At 37.9% G+C, this 20978-nt stretch overlaps 1 protein-coding gene across 5 annotated transcripts in view; it reads right to left on the bottom strand.

The window, feature by feature from the left end:
* The window catches only part of ZCCHC11 (zinc finger, CCHC domain containing 11), a 123312-nt gene that overhangs the window by 3350 nt on the left and 98984 nt on the right, over positions 1–20978 (bottom strand). For 2 of the 5 annotated variants that reach the window (XM_008578504.1, XM_008578308.1), the window contains exons 21-28: positions 18307–18384; positions 17967–18144; positions 17699–17746; positions 17530–17612; positions 10509–10624; positions 8194–8414; positions 7234–7334; positions 3984–4431 (exon numbers count right to left, since the gene is read on the bottom strand). In XM_008578504.1, coding sequence (XP_008576726.1) covers positions 3984–4431; positions 7234–7334; positions 8194–8414; positions 10509–10624; positions 17530–17612; positions 17699–17746; positions 17967–18144; positions 18307–18384 — 1273 coding nt within the window. Of the gene's footprint in view, positions 1–3983; positions 4432–7233; positions 7335–8193; positions 8418–10508; positions 10625–17529; positions 17613–17698; positions 17747–17966; positions 18145–18306; positions 18385–20978 lie in introns of all 5 variants that reach the window. The other 3 variants (XM_008578368.1, XM_008578575.1, XM_008578436.1) reach the window with 2 other exon arrangements.

A 20978-nucleotide genomic window follows, 5' to 3' on the forward strand; every position in this document is an offset into this window, starting at 1 on the left:
CAGCAACCCGCCCAAAAGCGCGAACTCAGACAAAATTCTATTTCACCCTTACTATACGATCAAAGATATCCTAGGAATCCTCCTACTCATTTGACTGCTCCTCACTCTCACCCTCTTCCACCCAGACCTCTTAGCTCTACCGAGTGAGCCACGGGCCGGCCTCGTAAGTACATATTTTCAAAATACAGTACCCACTGAATCCTCTGGGTCATTTCTGCTAGCTTTTCTCATTTCAGGGTTACAATGTGCTAGGGAATAACTGGAAAAACCTCCCCTTATCCACTAAACTTCCTAGCAGAAACTCACATTAGGAGGTATGGGATGCGGAAGAGTACAGAGCAAGAAAACTAAAACCCACATTAGCTGCATTCTTACAAGCTCAGTCTTCTCAGGAGGGGACCAGAAAAACAAAGCAGCCAGTTCGAAGTTCATAAAGCCAAGTTACAACTGAGTGATGAAGCTGAAGGGCTCGAGATTTACAAAATAAATGAGACTAGGTATACAGATTTAGGTCATGACCAATTAGAAATGTTAAAACTTAAAAGGATATTTTTAAAGGATATAGTCCAACCCCCCTTCCCAATTTTCATAACCAAATATTTTCATAATACAAGTAATATAATCTCAAAGATGGGAAAAAGATTTGCACAATCTCTTACTCTAATCCAACCATGATTATCATTTTAATGTACTCCCATCCAGTCTTTCTGTTTTTAATACAGTAGTAATTTTAGCTGTAATACTATGAGTTGTGTACCCTATACAACAAACAATATTTATTAACAGTTTATTATATAATATATAACATAAATAATGTATCTAATATATATATATCAGGCACTAAAGTGGCTACACGAGGGACAATGACAGACAATTCTTAGAAGTTCTGTCTAATGGATTATGCAGACAAGTAAACAGGCAATTTCAACATACTAAGACAAGTGTTATGACATGGATATTAAGAAAATGAGGAGAGAAAGGTATGTGTTACAAATGCAAGACAGAATCTGCAAGAGTTAAAGGCTTCCTGAAGAAACTGACCTAAATTAAAAAATGGAAGATAAGTGAGACAGCCAAGTTTTGGGGCAAGGCAGAAGGAGGTGAAAGTGAGCAGCAAAGGTAATGGAGAGGACATTCCAGGCAGAGGGAACAACTTAGATAATCTAATAACCAGGGATAAGAATCAGGATGGTATGTTTGTGGGATGTTAATTAGTTCATTATGATTGAAACAGAGAGATCACCTAGTGGCAGTGGGAGAAAAGACATGAAATTGTAAAGACTGAGCTGATACATCAAAGGGCAAAGCACTGCGTCTGTTTCACGGTTATATAACTCAGTGATCATTATGGTGGGTGCATGTCATGGCGTATACATTTGTTGAATGACATAAGCAGAGGTCACATAAGAAGGGTTATGTATGCCATATATCTTTTGCTCTTAGAAATCTAATCGAGTTCCAACATTCTGGCATTTCTGCTCAGCAAAATACATTATTTGCACTGTTCCAAAAGAAGTTGGAGATACCTTCTCCATCACAGCGCTCTAAGGAATAGCATACTCTGTTTAAAATTATCACTAAAATTCTCCTCAAAATTGATAAAAGGAAAGAATTAAGCTTTTAGTGTACATTTCCTATACAATCTGTATTTCAGAATAACCAAGTATAGTTAATAAGGAAAAGTTCTTTATAGAAAAATCACAAACAGTAATTAGAAAATCATCATTTTACAATCCCTAGTGAAATAATGGATGTTGGCAACAATTATCAATGGCAGCTAAGATATTAAGTAAAAATTAATGAGGAACTTTGTAATGGATAGAACAGGCTGACATCACCTAACTCACAGATCACACTCTTAAGTCACTAAAATAGGAACATCCAGACAGTAAGTTTCTTCTGAAGTGAGGGAATAAGAAAGAAATATACAGGACCAACCAGTTAGTATTCTTGCCAACAAAAAGAACCTGAATCTAATCCATTGTCTGAATCTAACTACTCTGAATCTAACTTCAAATTTACAGGAAATATGGAGACAGAGGTATAAGTTAAATGATGCCACAAATATATAATCAGCCAAATCCAAAATGTGGGAAATTCTACAATTTCTTCAATAAATAGTTAATATGGGATCCCAACACACAAAAAAATGATGCTGAGGTAATGAAGAAAAAAAATAATAATGGTTTCCAAGGTTCAGCGGAGGAGGGAGGGACGAATAGGTAGATCACAGAGGATTTTCAGGGCAGTGAAACGATTCTATATGACGCTAATGGTGAATACAGAACATGATGCATTTGGGAAAACCCAGAGAATTGTACAACACAAAGAGTGAACTCTGATGTAAACTTTAGTAAATAATAGTGTATCAATATTGGTTCATAACTGTAACAAATATACTACACTAATGTAAAATGTTAATAATAGAGGAAAATGTGTGTGATGGGGGCAGGTATGTGAACTGTCCATACTTTCTGCTTAATTTTTCTGTAAACCTAAAACTGCTATAAAGTCTATTACATTTCAAAAAAAATTTAGATAGACAAAATAAATTATTTTGTTAACACTATATACTGGTAGCATAATGCTTTTGAAAACTGGGCTATGAAATTGGTTCTTTGATCTATTTCAAATTATTTTGATGCAAACTGGGATTAATTTTGGTTGTTGGAGTGGGGACTAAATAGAGCCTAAGGGGGGAAAAAAAAAAATATATATATATATGGAAAAAACAGTGAGCGGAAACTTATAAATTAAAGGACACTTAAGACATATAGGGGCTGGCCAGTTAGCTCCCTCAGTAAAGTGTGGTGCTGAGAACACCAAGGTCAAGAGTTCAAATCCCCATACTGGCCAGTAAAAAAAAAAAAAAAGAGATAAAGACCACATACAATGTGTGGGCTTTGTTTGAATCCTGATTCAAATCCATCAACAATAAGAATACTTTTTTTAGAGGAACAAGGAAAAATGAACAAGGACTGGGTATTAGGTATGGTAATGGCCTTATGATTTTTTTTTTAATACAAACTGAAGTTTACAAGCAAATTTGATCCAATGTCTAGGATCTGATTAAATATAAAAACCCCCAAAACCTTTTCAGATGGTGGGAAGGAGTCAGATAAAAGAACAGCAAATTTTTGATAACTGTTAAAGTTGGGTAATGAGGAGAATTCATTATACTTTACTATCTCCTTTTTTGTACATTTTAAAATTCCCATAAAAGTATTTAAATTGAAAAGCTAGATATAAAACTAGATTTATGGCACATACCAACTATTTTTTAAAAGGCAAATTAAAAAAATGGCTGGATGGTAATATACAAAAAAATATTACTTAGTAGTTATACCTAGGAATTAAGATTGTAAATGATTTTCTTTTTATTTTTCAAATGTTCTACATTGAATATGTACTATTTAGATATAGAGGGAAAATATTATTTTTTCATGCACTAATTACTATTAACATCTTTTTATTCTTAAAGAATAGCTCCTTACTGGGAGACAGTAGAGTCTACGGCCCAGAGAACAGGTTTTAAAGAAAGAAATTAAGTCTTGGAACTACCTTGTTTAACTATAACAATATAATAGTGAAGCTATTTAACCCTTCAATTTCATCAGCTGTAAAACGAATGCTAATACCTATACCAAGCAGGGTGGCAGTGAAAATTTTTTAAAAATAATTAATAGCTAACATTTATGTGCATCACTTTATTTAATATTCACCATGTCCCTGTTTTACAGATGAAACCAATGCACAAATTAGACAATTCCCCAAGGCCACATCATAAACGGCAGAGCCAGGATTCAAATCCAGGCAGTCTGAATCCAGAGCCCATACTCTTAAATCTTTATCTAACCCTATACCTCCCCTCCACAAATATTGCTTGCCTTCCTTTTCCTCATGTTATTTTCACAGATTCAACCAATGATACCAATCACCCAATCTTCTACAGACAGATACAAAAGAAGAACAGGAAGAGTTACCCGAATTCCCCACTGCACCGTTGTTCACCAGGGAATTTGGAGCCACAGTACGAGGCCAGTGTCCATCGTGAGAGGAGCTAGGAATCGCCATGGGTCTGGCAGCAGGCTGTGCAAAGATGATGCTGGGATCATTCAGGCCGATATTGCTAGGGGCACTGCCTGGTGCAGAGTGGATCACTGGGCCATGGATAGGCCAGGAAGGGGCAGGGAGCTGGAGGGGGTGCATTGGCAACAATCCCATATTGTGCATGGGAGAATACTGAGCTGGTGATGACTGGGGAAAATTATACATAGGCATCTGGACTTGATGGGGGGGCTGGGCTCCCTGCTGAGGTGGGCCTAGCTTAGGTTGGGATGCTGGTTGGGATGGAGGCTGGGTAATAGCAGCTGCCTGGGAAGAGTTCTGTGGAAATGGCTGGGGCTGAGGAGAATAAGATGGTGAATCAGACTGCAGAGGAAAAAAGATACATTTTCATATTAACTTACAAACATCTTAATTTTATAAAAATAGAGATTATCAAAATACCAAATATGGAGTTATTTCATTATAACATTATAAATGGAACTCTGTGTATAATACCAAATAATGATAAAACATCATTTTACATGAAGATAGAATTTTCCCCAAGGTACTCAAACCCTCTCACACAGGTATTGCTTCACAAACCTTTTTATTGTCCAAAGAAAAGAACCCAGACATCATTCCCATCATGCAGAACATATATTTCCCATTGTGAACAAGTAACTTACATCTAAATATCTTACAGTTACTTTAACTCAGTCCCTCAACATATATTTCCTGAGTGTCAATTACATACTGGGCATTTTTCTAGGTATTAAAAATACAGTACTAACATGTATACCCTCATGGAGCTTAAAGTTTATGGGGGATGGGGGAGCAGATAGCAATTACATAAGCAATCACAATAAAGCATAGAGATTACTATGATAAAGTATGTATAATTATAGTGTATAATGAGATCCCAGAGTAGGAACACCTGAACCCACTTTAAGAAGAAGAGAGAAGAGAAGATAAGGAAAAGTGGATGGGCTGGCCAATTAACTCTGCTGGTTAGACTGCAGTGTTGATAACAAGATAACAAGGTCAAGAGTACTGGCCAGCCACCAAAACAAAAAAAATTAGAGATCAATGATAAACAGAAACCAGTCTAATAAAAGAAGGTAGAGATAAGGGGAAGAAGAGTGTTCCAGGTAGAGGGAACAACATGATTAAAGGTCTATAGGCATGAAAACACATGACTTTCTTAAGTAACTGGAATCTGAAAGAAGTTTAATACTACTGGAGTGTAATGGCAGGGAACGGCAGATCTGAGGCTAAAGAGCTAAACAGGGGCAAGATAATGAAGGGTCTTGTAAGCCTTGTAATTTAGATTACACACTAAGGGCAGCGGGAAACAAGCATTTTAAACAGGTCAGGAACGTGATCAATCTATAATTTAGAAAAATTATTCTGGCTTACTAAGAATAAAATAGAGAATATTTTTTTTAAAAAGGACTGATGAGCCTCATTAGGAGGCTGCACAGCAGTCCTGAGATGATAGCAGCTTAGGCTAGAGAAATATAACACAGAGATAAGAAGCAAATGACTGTGAGCTATTTTTGAAGTACTTAGTGACTGACTGGATATAGAGGCTCAAGTAGAGGGGAAAGTTTTGGAAACTAGACAAACAGTGGGATCTTTCAAGGAGATGGTGTACAGAAGAAAGAGGCAAGTTTGGGTGGTTGGAGAGAAATAAAAACTACATTCTAGACATGTTAAAGTTGAGGTGCTTTGTTAGACATCAGAATAGCAATGTCCGTTAAACAGACTCTTACCGAAAGCTCAGGTGAAAGAAAAGTGAGGGCTAGAGGCAGAGAATGAAAATCAGGGGCCCAGAGAAAAGTGGTTAGAGAATTAGTTTGGAGACAGAGAGCCTGAGGGTTCAAGGTCTGATTCTAAGTGTCTATTGACCTGAGACAAGAAATTTTTTAAATCTCAATTTCTTTACCATAAAGTATAAATAATAACAGAATCTATCTCATGGGTTTTTGTGACGATTAACTAAACAATACATGTGGAAAATATAACACCAAATTCAGGACAGAAAAATGCACAGGGGTTTTCAACTGAGTAATTTTTAAATAAAGCAAAAATAACAATGTTAAAAATTGTTAAAGCTTGGTGGTGGTATATGAAGGTTTATTTCCTATACTTTCTTTGTATTTTTATAATATATAATAACAAACAGGAAGAATGCATGAAGAGTACATAGTTCATACTAAAAAATGCTAACTACATTAAATGTTATTATTGTTGTTATATGACATTTATGAAAGTATCAAGCACATAGTAGGTATTCAAATGTTTGGAGTAGGGGTGGAAAGCTTCCTAAATATTTTTCCAAGACTCTCCCTGTTACTGCTCTTCAAATTTTCTAAGATATTTTTCTAAAACACAAATTACATCAGATTTAGCATGTTTAATAGTTAACAACTTTGACGCTTCTTAAAAGGCATGCGTTTGAATCTTATAATTTCTCTTATTTTCAGCTTCCCCATTTGCAAAATTTGATCATACTAATTAATACCTATTTCACATGGCCACTCAAAGGATTAAATTTGATAATAAGTGTGAAGTACTGAAACACCGTGCCAGGTTTAAAGTAAGCACTCAATTACTATTTAATTAATTAATTTAAGAGGTACAAGGATTTAGACAAAGGTTCAGAACAACTCAGCAAAGTTAATAAAAAACTTATGAGTCAATTCTAATTTAATACTCTTGTCTTTTTACAGGGTGTATTTTACTAGGTATCCGTATGTCAAACTATAAGAAGACAAAAATGCAAGCAAATGCCATGTATAAATTACCCTAACAGCAATAAACCCCTACTACAATTCAATTTTTATGTCTATTTCTATTAATAATACTGATATTTTTCCACTAGGCAAAGTCTGAAATCTCAAAATCATTATTTTAATCCATCTTATTAGGTAATTATCTTATTTTACAAATAAGGATGCAGGCTCATATAAATTAAGTGGCTTTTCCGTTGATGAAACCCAGATCTACATTACTCCAAAAGTAATGCTCATTCCACCTTATGTCTCTAGCAAAAACACCTCCACAGAGCATTATGTAATCTGGAAGACTATTTTTGCCAGTCTGATAGAAAAAAAACCCTATCACCCACCAAAGACAGTGCTATCTTCCTGTTAGCACTAACCCACTAGCAGGCAGAGTACTTACACATTCTGAGGATTGTCTAGTCCTTATGGACTGATCAACCTGTTGCTGGGCTGAACCAGCCACCTGTTGGGCATTTACAAGGTTGCGAACCAGCTGGGCTGCTAAGAGAAGATATCACAAAGAAAATCAACAGATAAAGAAAGTAGCAAAGAAATGACAATCAATAAACTCCCTTCGTATGTAAAAGAGTCTCAAATCTCTCTGAAATTTTATAAACTTAGACTTTTAAACTATGACTATACTGTATAAGTGAAGGACTTATAACATTTTTTTTAAAAAGCCATTTTTCAATCCTACAGATCAATTAAAAAAATAAATGGTTCTAAGGGCTGATGGGTTAGCTCACTTGGGAGAGCATGGTGCTGATAACAACAGGTTAAGGGGTTGGATTCCCATACTGGCCAGCCACCAAAAAAATAAAATAAGTGGTTCTGGAAACACAAATGCCATACCGCTTTTCTAAAAGAGACAAAATATTTAAGAAAACGCTTTGTGCAATAAGAAGCAGAATAACCGGAAATCACTACATCTATAATCTTTTTATCTTTCAATAAATTCTCAGTTGAGCTAATTCTTAAAATTCCTTGTAGAATACAACAGAAATAGGACTCCTCCTCTCATAACAGCAGTGGGAAGAACTATAATTTCTCCTCTATGTTTCCAGGGGAAAAAAATTTCTGTATTAGTAGGAAGAGAAATAAAGAGTCTGACTCAAATCCAAAGAATACTTAAAGAGGAAGCTGACTGAATTCAACAGCCTGTGGAGACCTTGACAGTGAACATACCCAAGTACTGTTCACAGTAAAAGACTCATTGTCTAAATTTTCTCTCTTTAGGAAATTTTAAGGCCTAAAATCATACAACTAGGTTTGTAATAGAGAGAACTCAGGGTCCTTAGCATGATATCAACATAAATGACTTTACTTACACCAGAAACTATTTTTGGCCTTTTCTACTTACCTGCCACACTGCTATTCCTCTGACGGGCCAGCTTGACCTCCGGGCACTCTCTTCGTACATGTCCTGCATCTCCACATATGAAACATCTGAGGTCTCTGGGGTCTCTAAAGTCTCGAGTGTCATGGAGGTCTCGGGTGTCAAGAAGGTCTCGGGAGTCTTTCTCCTCTTCATTCCCTTCTTTCTCTTCTTCACTCTCTTTCTTCTTTAGTCTAAATAGTAAACTGCTGATACCAATAATGTGGGGCTAGGGACTTATAAACAATGTGAGTCACAGAACAAACTAAACTAAACAAGAGTCTCACAATAACAAAGAGACTAACATACCCACTGTTTCATGCAACTTTTTGAAGGCAAAGTAACTCACATTTATAGCACACCTACTCATATGGCAGAAACTGGGCAATCCAGTAGTTTTTATAATACAATATATTTTGAAAATTTTAATATCAAATATTAAACCTCTAACAATCCTTTGAGGTTGACATTATCTCCTTTTTAGAGAAGAAATTGAGGCTTACAGAAGGTAAGTGTGTTGCCTAAATTTAATAGTCAGTAAATAGCAGTGATGGAAACTAGGAGTTTATTCTGTCTAAAAAGTTCCAAGTTTTTATATTAGGCCAGACTTGATGATAAAAGAAGGGATTTTCCTGGCCTATTAAATATAGCATACGCCGAAGGAAGTATGATCCATAGATACATTTTGAGGTTGGTGTATAGAATATACATCCCAGAAGGTATATGATATAGAGGTATACCTCACAGCATATATCTCAAAGATTCAGTTAACTGTATTTTAATTAATGATATGCATGACTAGGAGGTCCTCTGCAAGTACCCAATGTCTTGGTCATTATTTTTCTTGGCTCCTAGCACAGTTCTCAAAACATAGTAGGTGTCAGTAAATGCTTCTTCAATTAAAAAAAAAAAAACTGAATGAAAAAATGAATAAATGAACAAATGAATATCACAAATAAATCTCATCCTATTACAAAATTCCACTCAAATGAACATTTACCTAAGGTCTAATTTAAAACCCTGAACTGTCTTGTGGAGGATACTGACATTAATAAAACACATGTATTTCACAGGGCCATAGCCTATATAGCACAGTAGGACCAAAGTCCTTAGTTTAGGCTGTAGCATAGTAGGACCATAGTCCTGTGGTTTAAGCCTTAGACCAATTCTTTAGGAATACACACAGAAATGCTGATTGGAAAAGACCAAAAAACCTTCACAGGACTAAAGTCTTTGATTTAGATAAGAAAATTGAAACACAGCAAAAGTGACTGCTCTGGGGGCAGTTGCCCTTGGTGCAGTAAACCTATATGATGGGAAAGTATGTGAGCTAAAATCTTCAAGGCTATTCTGCTAGTTAGTGATTGGGGGATATTCCACATCTTACCCTCAGCTGTTTCTTTTAAGTTTCTTGGGGAGCTAAGTAAGCACTGCTATGGTGATTATCTCATTGTTTCTTTTTGTATGTCACATAGCTTAGTTTTATGACTCCTTTGATGGTAAACTGCTTGAACTATTTTAAGTTACATCTACTTTTATTTATTTATTTTTTTTCTCCTTTTTGTCTTTTTTACTGACCAGTAACGGGATCGCAACCCTCGGTGTCGCGCCCGTACGGGGGACCGGCAACGAGATCGCAACCCTCGGTGTTGCGCCCGCACCACGCTCAGCCAGTGAGCGGGAACCGGTCTCCACATGGGATTCGAACCCTCGGCGGGAGCGCCACCGCGCTCCCAAGCAGCGCACTCTCCAGTGCACCACCGGGCCGGCACAAGTTACACCTACTTTAATGAAGATTGTCATGCAGGGCCGAGCCCGTGGCACACTTGGGAGAGTGTGGCGCTGGGAGCACAGCAGCGCTCCCACCGCGGGTTCGGATCCTATGTAGGGATGACCGGTGCGCTCACGGCACTCACTGGCTGAGCGCGGTGCGGCCAGTCTCAAAAAGGACAAAAAAAAAAAAAGAAGATTGTCATGCAGCCAGTTTGTTTATGTTTTCACTATGACTAATTAATCACCTGTGTTTCTTCTGTAACTTTCTTGCCTGCACAATAAAAGCTGAGAATAAACCTGACTCAGTGCTGTGCCTGGGGCCCTTCTCTCTTGAAGGAGTTCTCCCTGGGTGCAGTCACTTCAGGCCTCTCATTGCTCTAGATATATGGGCTCTGAGTAATCCTTTGCATCTCTGTCACTCTGCAAGAGGTGACACTGTCTCACTTAAACACTTCTGAATACAATTTGCTACAAATTAGTCTCACATTTATCTTCCTTGTAATGCTGATATATAATCATTTGCCAACCTTTTCCTTTTAGGGCAGTCTTTCATGTAGTGGCCGATTTTTCCACATACACGGCAACATCGATCGTTGGGAGCCAATTCTCCATCTGTTAATACTCTGGAATCAAAGAAGTACTCCTAGAGAGAAAATACAACTTTACTAGAAAAAAATCACAAAATTTTTTAATCCAATGGAAAGAGATCAAGATGCAAACGTGATATAAAGAAAGTAAATTATCAACAAATATTTCACTGTAACTAAAACCATAATGTGAAACTGAGAGTCAGAATCATTATCATCATAACAGTTGCTAACAGCATTAACCAATTTACATCCACATTGTATTACACAGAGATGCTACAGATGAATGAAAAAATCTCAATTAAAGTAGATACAATTTCCATCCTGATTTTATAAATGAGGAAACAGACTCAAAGAGTTCAACTCATTTGCCCATAGAAAAAAAGTTGTTTAACTCTTCAGATAAAGGATTTAGAGCTAATTCCATCTGACTACAAAGCTCATGCTTTCTGCTATTTCTGGAAAGAAGTTATTCTCTGTACAAAAGAGTTTTATGTAAATAAAGCAATTCCCTAATTTATTTCAAACATGACTGATTTGAAAACTTTTTAAGAACATATAACAGGTAATATACCTAAAGAGAAGGTAGGGAACTAATAAGAAGTAAATAATTTTCCCTAGTCTTAGAATCAGGCTTATTTTTGCTTTATCTTAGCACCTTGCTTATCCTTCTAAGCTTTAGCTCAGTTTTATTTACACTATCACAAAAAATAGTCGGTCCTAAAGATACTCACTCTTCTGGAAGGCAAGAGAACATGTCCACTTAGCTGTCTTCAAATCTATCTAAAGTCAGGAATAAAGGTATAATAGACACACCCAATAGAATGATTATAATAAAAAAGGACAGAGTTGTAATGTTAAGTATATGGAAAAACCGGAACCCACACATATTGCTGGTAGGAATGTAAAATAGCACAGCCATTTTAGAAAACAGTTCAGTCCCTCAAAAAATTAAACACAAATTTATCGAAATGATGTAACAATTTCACTGTTAGGTATATATTGAGAAATGAAAGCATATGTTCACCAAAAATGTGTATACAAATATTTATAACAGCATTACTCATAACAGCCAAAAAGTTGAAACTGCCAAAAAGTTGAAACAACTGATAAATGGATAAATAAAATGTGGTATATCCATACAATGGAATACTATTCAGCTGTAAAAAGAGGCTGGCCAGTTAGCTCAGTTGGTTAGAGTAGGGTGTTATCACATCAAGGTCAAGGGTTCAGATTCCCACACCAAAAAATGTAAAGTTTAAAAAAAAAGAAATGAAGTACTGATACATGCTATAGCTTGGATGAACCTTGAAAATATGCTAAGTGAAAGAAGCCAGTACCAAAAGGCTACATATTATGTGACTCCATTTATATGAAATGCCCAGAATAGGCAAATGTATAGAGACAAAAAGTAGGTTAGTGGTTTGGAGAGAGGAGAGAGAGAATGGGGTTTGACGACAATGAGGACAAGGGTTTCTTTTAGAGAGGAAAAAAATGTTCTAAAATTAGACTGTGGTGATGGTTGCACAATCCTGTGAATATACTAAAAAACACTGAATTGCACAGTGAATTGTACATTACATGACTTATAACACCTCAATAAAGCTGTTTTATTAAAAAGAATGAGAGATACACTTTTTCACATTCACTACTAATAAATGTAGCTAATTAAAATCTTCATCATCCTATTTTTTGCCAGGACAAAAAAAAGGCCTTTCTCAATTCGCCCAGTTGCTTAAGGCAGAAACCTAGAAACAGACTAAACTTGTTCTTCTTGTCCCAGAACCTCTAATGAATCACCAAACACTGTATCCATTCTATTCCTGAATATCTCTTGAATCCACTTTTCTCTGCTTCCACTATCCCAATTAAGAGGGCCTACACATGAGGTCTACTAACTTTTTCTATAAAGAGCCAGGTATTAAATATTTTTAAGTTATTGTGGCAAACTTGAAGATGTAATATAGGAACACAGGGAGAAAAAGCAAATTTTCATTAAAAAATTTTTGAAGAAATTCAAAACATGCTAATAGTAATAACTGGATATAATTTCTTGTAATACAAGTTTACTAATGAGAAGAATGGAATTCTTTTCGGGAGGACAATAGTTCGCTTAATGATGTTCAATGTTAGTGTGTCCTTATTAAAATTGATGGTAAATGTTCACCTGTAAATGCTGATCTGCAATTACATTTTATGTATTTCATCTCTGAAAATGTTTTTCACAGATAATGAGGTTGAAGATTCAGGTAGAGAGAATAAAGAAGGGATCTTTATTCATATGGAATACGTATGCGTATGGAAGGATTAGCCTTTAGTAAAGGACAGAGATCTGAAGATGCAGGCAGATTTATACATCTGATGCAGAAAGCTGAAAGAATACTTATCTGATGCTATCTATTGTCTCAGAGGAAAATCACCTACTAAAAGTGAGAAGGGCAGAGGTGAAAGGTGGGACAAAGTGCAAGGTATACTGAATTTTGAGTAAAATAAATAAAATTTGAAATAGTTCTTATAGAATGGGAGACACAGGTAACTAAAGAAATGTAGTAAGACTCTCAAACAGTATCTAAAGTCCAGTTGAGGCTGGTGAATATTAATTTATAGTTGTACTATATACTTAAAACTGCCTAGTTTTATGGCTTTTTTCCATTAGGGCTTAGCTACTCAAGCATAGGCAGATGGGGGGATAGCTGAATTCATGTAAGGTTAACACACAATGGGACAAAAGAAGGACAGTATACAAATGAATTTAAATTATATGCCAGAGAGCAGACAGGGAATCTGAGTTAAACGGGGGAGAAAAAATGAAGACAGAAGATAGGTAGATAGTGGGTAAGTAGGCTGGTCCTAACTTAGTGAGTTATCTCAACTGATTGTTCACAGTCAGTTACAGATCAAACACCTTGTTCTACTTTCTCCTTTTCTCACTACTGTACTTAACTAGTCTTTAAAAAAAGAAAAAGAAAAAAGAAAATGAGTCAATATATCAGAGGAATTAATGACATAGAATAGTTGAAGTTAGAATATTTAAGTGAACAAGAAAGGTAAAAGAATAGGAAATATATTTCTCTTTATCTTTCATTAGTCTAAAGGAATAAAACATATTTATCTCATATGCTATTATGATGCCAATATCTAGCAGTGAAATAGGAATGAAGTATAAATATAAAAGACTATGTACAAGGATACTTTCTACGAGTTATAACACTGATATAATGAAGACAACTTACATGTCCCTCAATGGAAAACAGCTGAATAAACTAGTATATACAAGCTATGGAATACTATATATTAACTTTTAAAACAGAATAAAGTAGGTCAAAAAATGATTAGCAGACTTACGGGCCCCTTTTGCTAGGCCCCAAATTGATGTATGGCTCTTACACCAAATGAAATTCAAGACCAAAGACTTTGATATCTATATACAATTGAAGACTACTTATTATAATACATTAAGTTATTAAGGATTACTGAAATTCTATATTCATAAACTAAAATTGGCACATTTCCAGTTTACCAAGTGCTCTAATTTAGCATTGTACTAAAAAGTCTAACTGCATAGGATATTGCTAGGTTCTTACCAAACACCACACACATAAACATACAAACAGCCCCACATTTTCAGGTAAAATGCTTTATCAGTACATCTTCATATTTGTTTTGACCTGACTGTGCTTTTCATTTATTGCTATTTCAATTAATGCGTTGGTAAAATTACTGGTAGGTTTTCCTTTTTTTAGTCATTTTGTTCTTGTGTGATTTTTGTGTTGTTGTCATTTTATTTCTATTATTATTATCACCTCCTAAAAGGATAGACAACCAAAAATATCAGGGAACCAGTGCTCCAAAAGAAAAAAGATCCAGACCTCTCTGTTTTTCCTATTCCACCCCCAAGAAACAAGAGTTCTAAAATTGGATTGAATAAGTTCAAAGACATTCACTATATGACAATAAATACATGGCTTCCCTCCCTCCCTCCTCTCTCTCTCTCTCTCAAGATTCTCTCAGTTTCTTCTCTTAAAATTCTCTTGCTCTGGGCCGGCCCAGTGGCGCACTCGGTAGCGTGGCACTTGGGAGCGCAGCGGCGCTCCCACCGAGGGTTCGGATCCCATATAGAGACCGGTCCACTCACTGGTTGAGTGTGGTGCGGGCGCGACACCGAGGGTTGCGATCCCGTTGCCGGTCGCGGTACGGGCGCAACACCGAGGATTGAGATCCCGTTACCGGTCACGAAAAAAGACAAAAAGGAAAAAAAAAATTCTCTTGCTCTGAAACCAAGACCTCCTGGAGTCTCCCTAACCATTAGAAAGCAAGCAAAACTCAGAATGAGACCAAAAGGAATGTGTGACATACTATACCACCCAGTTCAGGCAAAAAGGAAACCTCTTAGTTCCATGCCATTTAATTCAGTTTACTAAAAATACACAAAAATTAGAGCAGAAGCCCAGCAAATTAAATAGAGTATTTCTTTGGTTTTGCCTTCTCTGTGTATGTTTTCATCAAGATTTCTAGAGATGGGAGTTCTGGTCAAGATGGCAGAATAGATGGTCCCCAGCATCACTCTTTCCCACAGATCAACCAATTTACAAGTATAAAAATGTAACAACAGCCAAGCTGGGGCTGCTGGAGCTCAGGGGAAGAGGAGAGACGTATGGAGTTCATGAAGGCAGGAGAAACTATGATGAGAGAAAGAAAAAACTGCTCTGAGCATTTTGGGCAATGGCTGCTTAAAGGCTGGAGCTGCTGAGCACATGGAGCAGAAGCCAGCAGAAGCTGCAGCTGTGCCCTTCGTATGGACTTGCTTGGAGGCAGCAGGGGAGAAGAGGGTCTTGGTGGCCCCTGGGACAGCAAGACCACTAATAGGGTTCCCATGGACCCACGCTCCTAGGAGCAAGGAGCCAGAACAACTGAAAAAGGGGAGCCATTCAGAGGCCGGTGAGTCATTGCAAGGTGCAGGGTCCATCCCATGAGAAGTGTTTGCAGCACAAGCCCACCAGGAGAACACTGGAACACAGCAAGGACAGCCAATCCGCACCCCAAATAGCACAGGACCACTCAGAGGAGACTGGTCAGGAATATAGAACTGCATGGGGTGCAGTTTGATGAAACGACTCAGGCCCAGATCAGAATTTCTACACAACCCAGGTGCACTGGGTCTCTGGAAAGCCAGACGTACCTAATAAGATCAGCCATTAAACCCTGAGCTGCACAAAAAGCTTTCCCTAGGGAAACAGCAGCAAAGCAGCAATTTAGCTCAACCACACTGGTTCCCACAGGAAGTTCCCCATTTTAGAAGTAAGGAAAGGACAAAAAATTAGTTCTGGCCCGGGCACACCACTAGTGCTTGGGGCCCACCTGGGGACCTAAGGTATGGATCCAGGGACGGGACATCCCTACCCACAACCAGGCACACCACCAGCACCTCGGGGCCTGCCCGGAGTTCTGAGGCATAGAGCCAGGGACTAGACCCCCCCCCCGACACCCCACCAAACAGGCACACCACCAGCGCCAAGGGGCATGTCAAAAACATCACCTGAATGTGGGTGGCCCACCATAGCTGCCACTGTAAGCATGGCTGCCACAGAAGTGGCTAGACGCCACAACCACCACACAGATGGTCCACAAGCCACTGGAGTGCATTGACACAAGGAGAGTCACCAGCAGAGACCAAAGAAAAGAAGAGTCTGTCTCTCTCCACAAAGCCCATTCCACAGTGACATAAGAAGCAGCCGCTCTATGATAATACTTGGGGACCTGAACACACCTCAGCATTGGACAGATCATCTAGGTAATAAATCAACAGAGTAACCATCACTCTTTCAGAGGGAGAGAAGAAACCTAGGGTTATCAGGGGTGAGATGGGGGAGAGAGAAGGAGACAGGGAGATTGGACAAGGCGCATAAAGAATAAGTACAGGGCCGGCCCGGTGCCGCACTGTTACAGTGCGCTGCTTGGGAGCGCGGCGGCGCTCCCGCCGAGGGTTCAGATCCCACATACAGACCGGTTCCCGCTCACTGGCTGAGCAAGGTGCGGGCGCAACACCGAGGGTTGCGATCCCGTTGCCGGTCCCGGTCCGGTACGGGCGCGACACTGAGGGTTGCGATCCGTTGCCGGACATGAAAAAAGACAAAAAGGAAAAAAAAAAAAAAGAATAAGTACAATTTGTAACAATATACATACTAGTAATATTGATTTGATCAACATATGTCAACATTGAACCTCAATAATATGTATAATAAATTATGATCCATTAAAAAAAATAAAGAAAAAAAATTTCTATGGATGGAAGAGGGACACTAAGCAGTACCTCAAATTCAAAATGTAACAATCCTGGGCCGGCCCGGTGGCGCACTGCTGCAGTGCGCCGCTTGGGAGCGCAGCGGCGCTCCCGCCGAGGGTTCGGATCCCACATACAGACCGGTTCCCGCTCACTGGCTGAGCGAGGTGCGGGAGCAACACCGAGGGTTGCGATCCCGTTGCCGGTCCCGGTCCGGTACGGGCGCGACACTGAGGGTTGCGATCCGTTGCCGGACACGGAAAAAGACAAAAGACAAAAAAAATAAAATAAAAAGACAAAAAGGAAAAAAAAAAAATGTATCAATCCTGAGTCTTGAGTATCTACTCTCATTCACTCAACAAATGCTTATTTGGTACATCCAATGTGCCAAACACTATGACAGGCACTAGAGATAAAAAGGTGAACCCTTACTGACATGTATCCTGACCTCATGAAGCTTATAGTGTAGTGGGGGAGACAGAATTTAACAAATAAACAAAATTTAATAAATATATATCTCATTATGAACTATAATAAGTGAAATAAGAAATACATTGCGAGAGATGACCATCCCTTTCCCTACTCCTAACATCAGCTTGAAAATAGGATTAGGTTTCTTGTCCTATAAAAAGTTTTATAAGAAAAAAGAAAAGATTCAGAATTCAAATCATGTAAACTTACAGCTTCTCTGCCAATAAGTGGATAAAAAGGGGTACCAAAAAGTTTCCTTCCATTGATAAATGCCTTCATGATGAAATTGGTCACTATTAAAGAAAGAATAAATCAATAAAGATGCAGACATTAATGTGTCATAGCTAAAAAGCAGGGGATCTCTACATTTAAAACTTACTTTTTCTAGAAACTCCAGCACCAAGGTTATGGTTCAAGTCGAAAGGGTCTAGAAAAGAAATATTTGATTTTTAATTAAGAATTTTATTCATTGTACAATAAAATGTACTTAGTATCATAACTAGAGTCTAATACTCTATATACTCAGACTATACAAGGCAGCAAATTATTCCTTTAAAATCCCTTTAAAATATGTTTCAGTTTTCCCCTCAATTTCTTTGGCCATATTTTTCTTTTAGTCCTGAATTAGTATCAGCTTAAATGATCACCTTCAATAGCAATGCACTTGGATGTCCACTGCTTCTCAAAAGTTGTCAACAGTTTTTTCTGCCGAATGCTAATTACATATTCCTTGAAATCAAACTCTTCAGTATAGAAGCGAAGCAGTCCCAACCAAAGCTCTCCTAACGATTCTGTGTTCTTTCCAAGTGTAGGTAGACGCTTTTTCTACAGGAAGAAAAGAGGAGAAGAGAACAGAACAGGACAAACATCTATACTATCCAAAATATGTATAGCAAATACAAGTAAAATTATTCATAAAATTAAATTATGCAAATCCTAACATATATCAGTGAGCATTCTATAATATAAAGACTATTTAAAAATTACCAGTTCTTCTGTTTTATCAAAGAAAAAAGCATTCCATCCATCAACCATTCTCTGTGGAATCTGTTTTCCATCAAAGATCTGCATAAAAATAATTGAATTATTAGTTTTCAAGTTATTCAACCCAAAAGCCTAAATACCCTCATATTTTAGAATTTACCTGTAAAAGGCATACTGAAATATTTCCTCCAAAAAGAATGTATCAAGATGGTATAATTTGATGCCAAGTAAGTAAGTAATAAAATGTATCTAAAAGATTGGGCCGGCCCGGTGGCTCACTGGATAGTGCGCCGCTTGGGAAGTGCGGCGGCACTCCCGCCCGAGGGTTCGGATCCCACATACAGACCAGTTCCCGCTCACTGGCTGAGCGAGGCGCGGGAGCAACACCAAGGGTTGCGATCCCGTTGCCGGTCCCCTGTCCGGTACGGGGGCAACACTGAGGGTTGCGATCCGTTGCCAGACATGGAAAAAAAAGACAAAAGACAAAAAAAAAAATTAAATCAAAGATCTGCATAAAAATAATTGAATTATTAGTTTTCAAGTTATTCAACCCAAAAGCCTAAATACCCTCATATTTTAGAATTTACCTGTAAAAGGCATACTGAAATATTTCCTCCAAAAAGAATGTATCAAGATGGTATAATTTGATGCCAAGTAAGTAAGTAATAAAATGTATCTAAAAGATTGGGCCGGCCCGGTGGCTCACTGGATAGTGCGCCGCTTGGGAAGTGCGGCGGCACTCCCGCCCGAGGGTTCGGATCCCACATACAGACCAGTTCCCGCTCACTGGCTGAGCGAGGCGCGGGAGCAACACCAAGGGTTGCGATCCCGTTGCCGGTCCCCTGTCCGGTACGGGGGCAACACTGAGGGTTGCGATCCGTTGCCGGACATGGAAAAAGACAAAAGACAAAAAATAATAATAATAATAAAAGATCAAGGTGGGAAAGGGTATCTTAAGAGCAACAGACTCTCCAAATTGACACATTTGATGTTATTTGATGTTACCTATTTGGCCTATCAAAATACATCCAGCCCAAAATTAATGAAGCAAAAACTAAAGAAAATAAAATTAAAATGGCAGTTTCATCAAAGGATCATAGATGAAGAAATACACAATAGATAATATCTATTGATTGTGTACCCCAAAGGAAATCAATAGAACTTTATCCCTTATCTATATCAGGTAAGGCTGAGAAGCACTTGGACACTGATTTTTGTCTGTTTGTTTTCTGACAGCTGGCCAGTGACCTCTGTGTTAGAAGGCCACACTCTTACCAACTGAGCTAACCAACCAGTCCCATTTTTTTTAAATGGAAAATTAGGTAGCCTTCCCTGACAACTTGATAAAGGTTATAAATCATCACTATTAATTATGAATAATATGTTTAGTTGGTTAGAGTGCAGTGTTATAACACCAACGTCAAGTGTTTGGATCCCCATACTGGCCAGCCGCCAAAAATAAAAAAGAATTCACTGTCCTAGGGAAAGGAAGGGGGTGAAAAAATGCTATTTTACAAGAAAAATATCCCATAAGGTGAATGTGTAAGGAGATCGAACGTCCTCATCACAAAGAAAGGATTGTTTTCTAATGATGAATATGCTAATTACCCTGATTTGATCGTCACACATTGCATACATGTATTGAAATAAAACTCTGTACCCCACAAATATGTATAATCAATACATTTCAATTTAAAAAAACTCATGATGATTGTTTAGGCACAACTGACCTCCACAAGTAATTTTGAGACTTTTACTCTAAAGATTTTAAGAAAGAGATGCAATAAAGCAGAAAGGTACAAGTTCAGAGTCAGCGGACCTCATTTCTAGCTTCAGTCCTATGGAATAGTGATGTGGGGCAAGGCAATTATCCCCCTAAGTCCTCAGTTTTCCCAGTGAAATTGAGAGATTATATTAACTTAGGCCAGTAGTTCACAAATTTTTTTCTTCCTTTTTTTTTTGTTTTGTTTTGTCAGCTAGCCAGCACTTTTTTTTTTCCCTTTTTCTTTGGCAGCTGGCCAGTACAGGGATCCAAATCCTTGACCCTGGTGTTTTCAGCACCACGCTTTCCCAAGTGAGCTAACCAGCTAGTTATTTTTCTTTTATGCTGTAGAACCCTTTCCTTAAATGGAATCTTCTTAGAAGCTCAATGTGTAAAACAAATAAAGCAGAAATACTCTAATAGAAGCCTGAGTGGAGAAAACACACAACATCTTTTCTTTACCCCACTATCCCTCCTCTACCACCACCATGCACATGCACACACACACCCACAAATGGGTCCCAGAATACAGTTAAACCAGAATAGTTTAAAACCACTATATGAGGAGGAGGTTCCCATGGCCCTTTCCATCCTTGATGGGACAGTGATTTACAAAATGCCTGACCCCTCCAATTTCATTCTCAGGTTTAAGTTAGTTGTGGGCAAGTGACAAAGGATCAATATCCAGAATATAGAAGGAACTCAAACAACTTTATAAGAAAAAAACAAGCAACCCAATCAAAAAATGGGCAAAAGAGCTAAGTATGCATTTCTCTAAGGAAGATATACAAATGGCCAACAGACATTTGAAAAAATGTTCAACATCACTCAGCATCCGGGAAATACAAATCAAAACTACACTGAGATATCATCTCACCCCAGTTAGGATGGCTAAAATCCAAAAGACTCTGAA

The sequence above is a fragment of the Galeopterus variegatus genome, unplaced genomic scaffold, assembly GCF_000696425.1.
Source record: "Galeopterus variegatus unplaced genomic scaffold, G_variegatus-3.0.2 Scaffold6, whole genome shotgun sequence".
NCBI classification, from domain to species: Eukaryota; Metazoa; Chordata; class Mammalia; order Dermoptera; family Cynocephalidae; genus Galeopterus; species Galeopterus variegatus.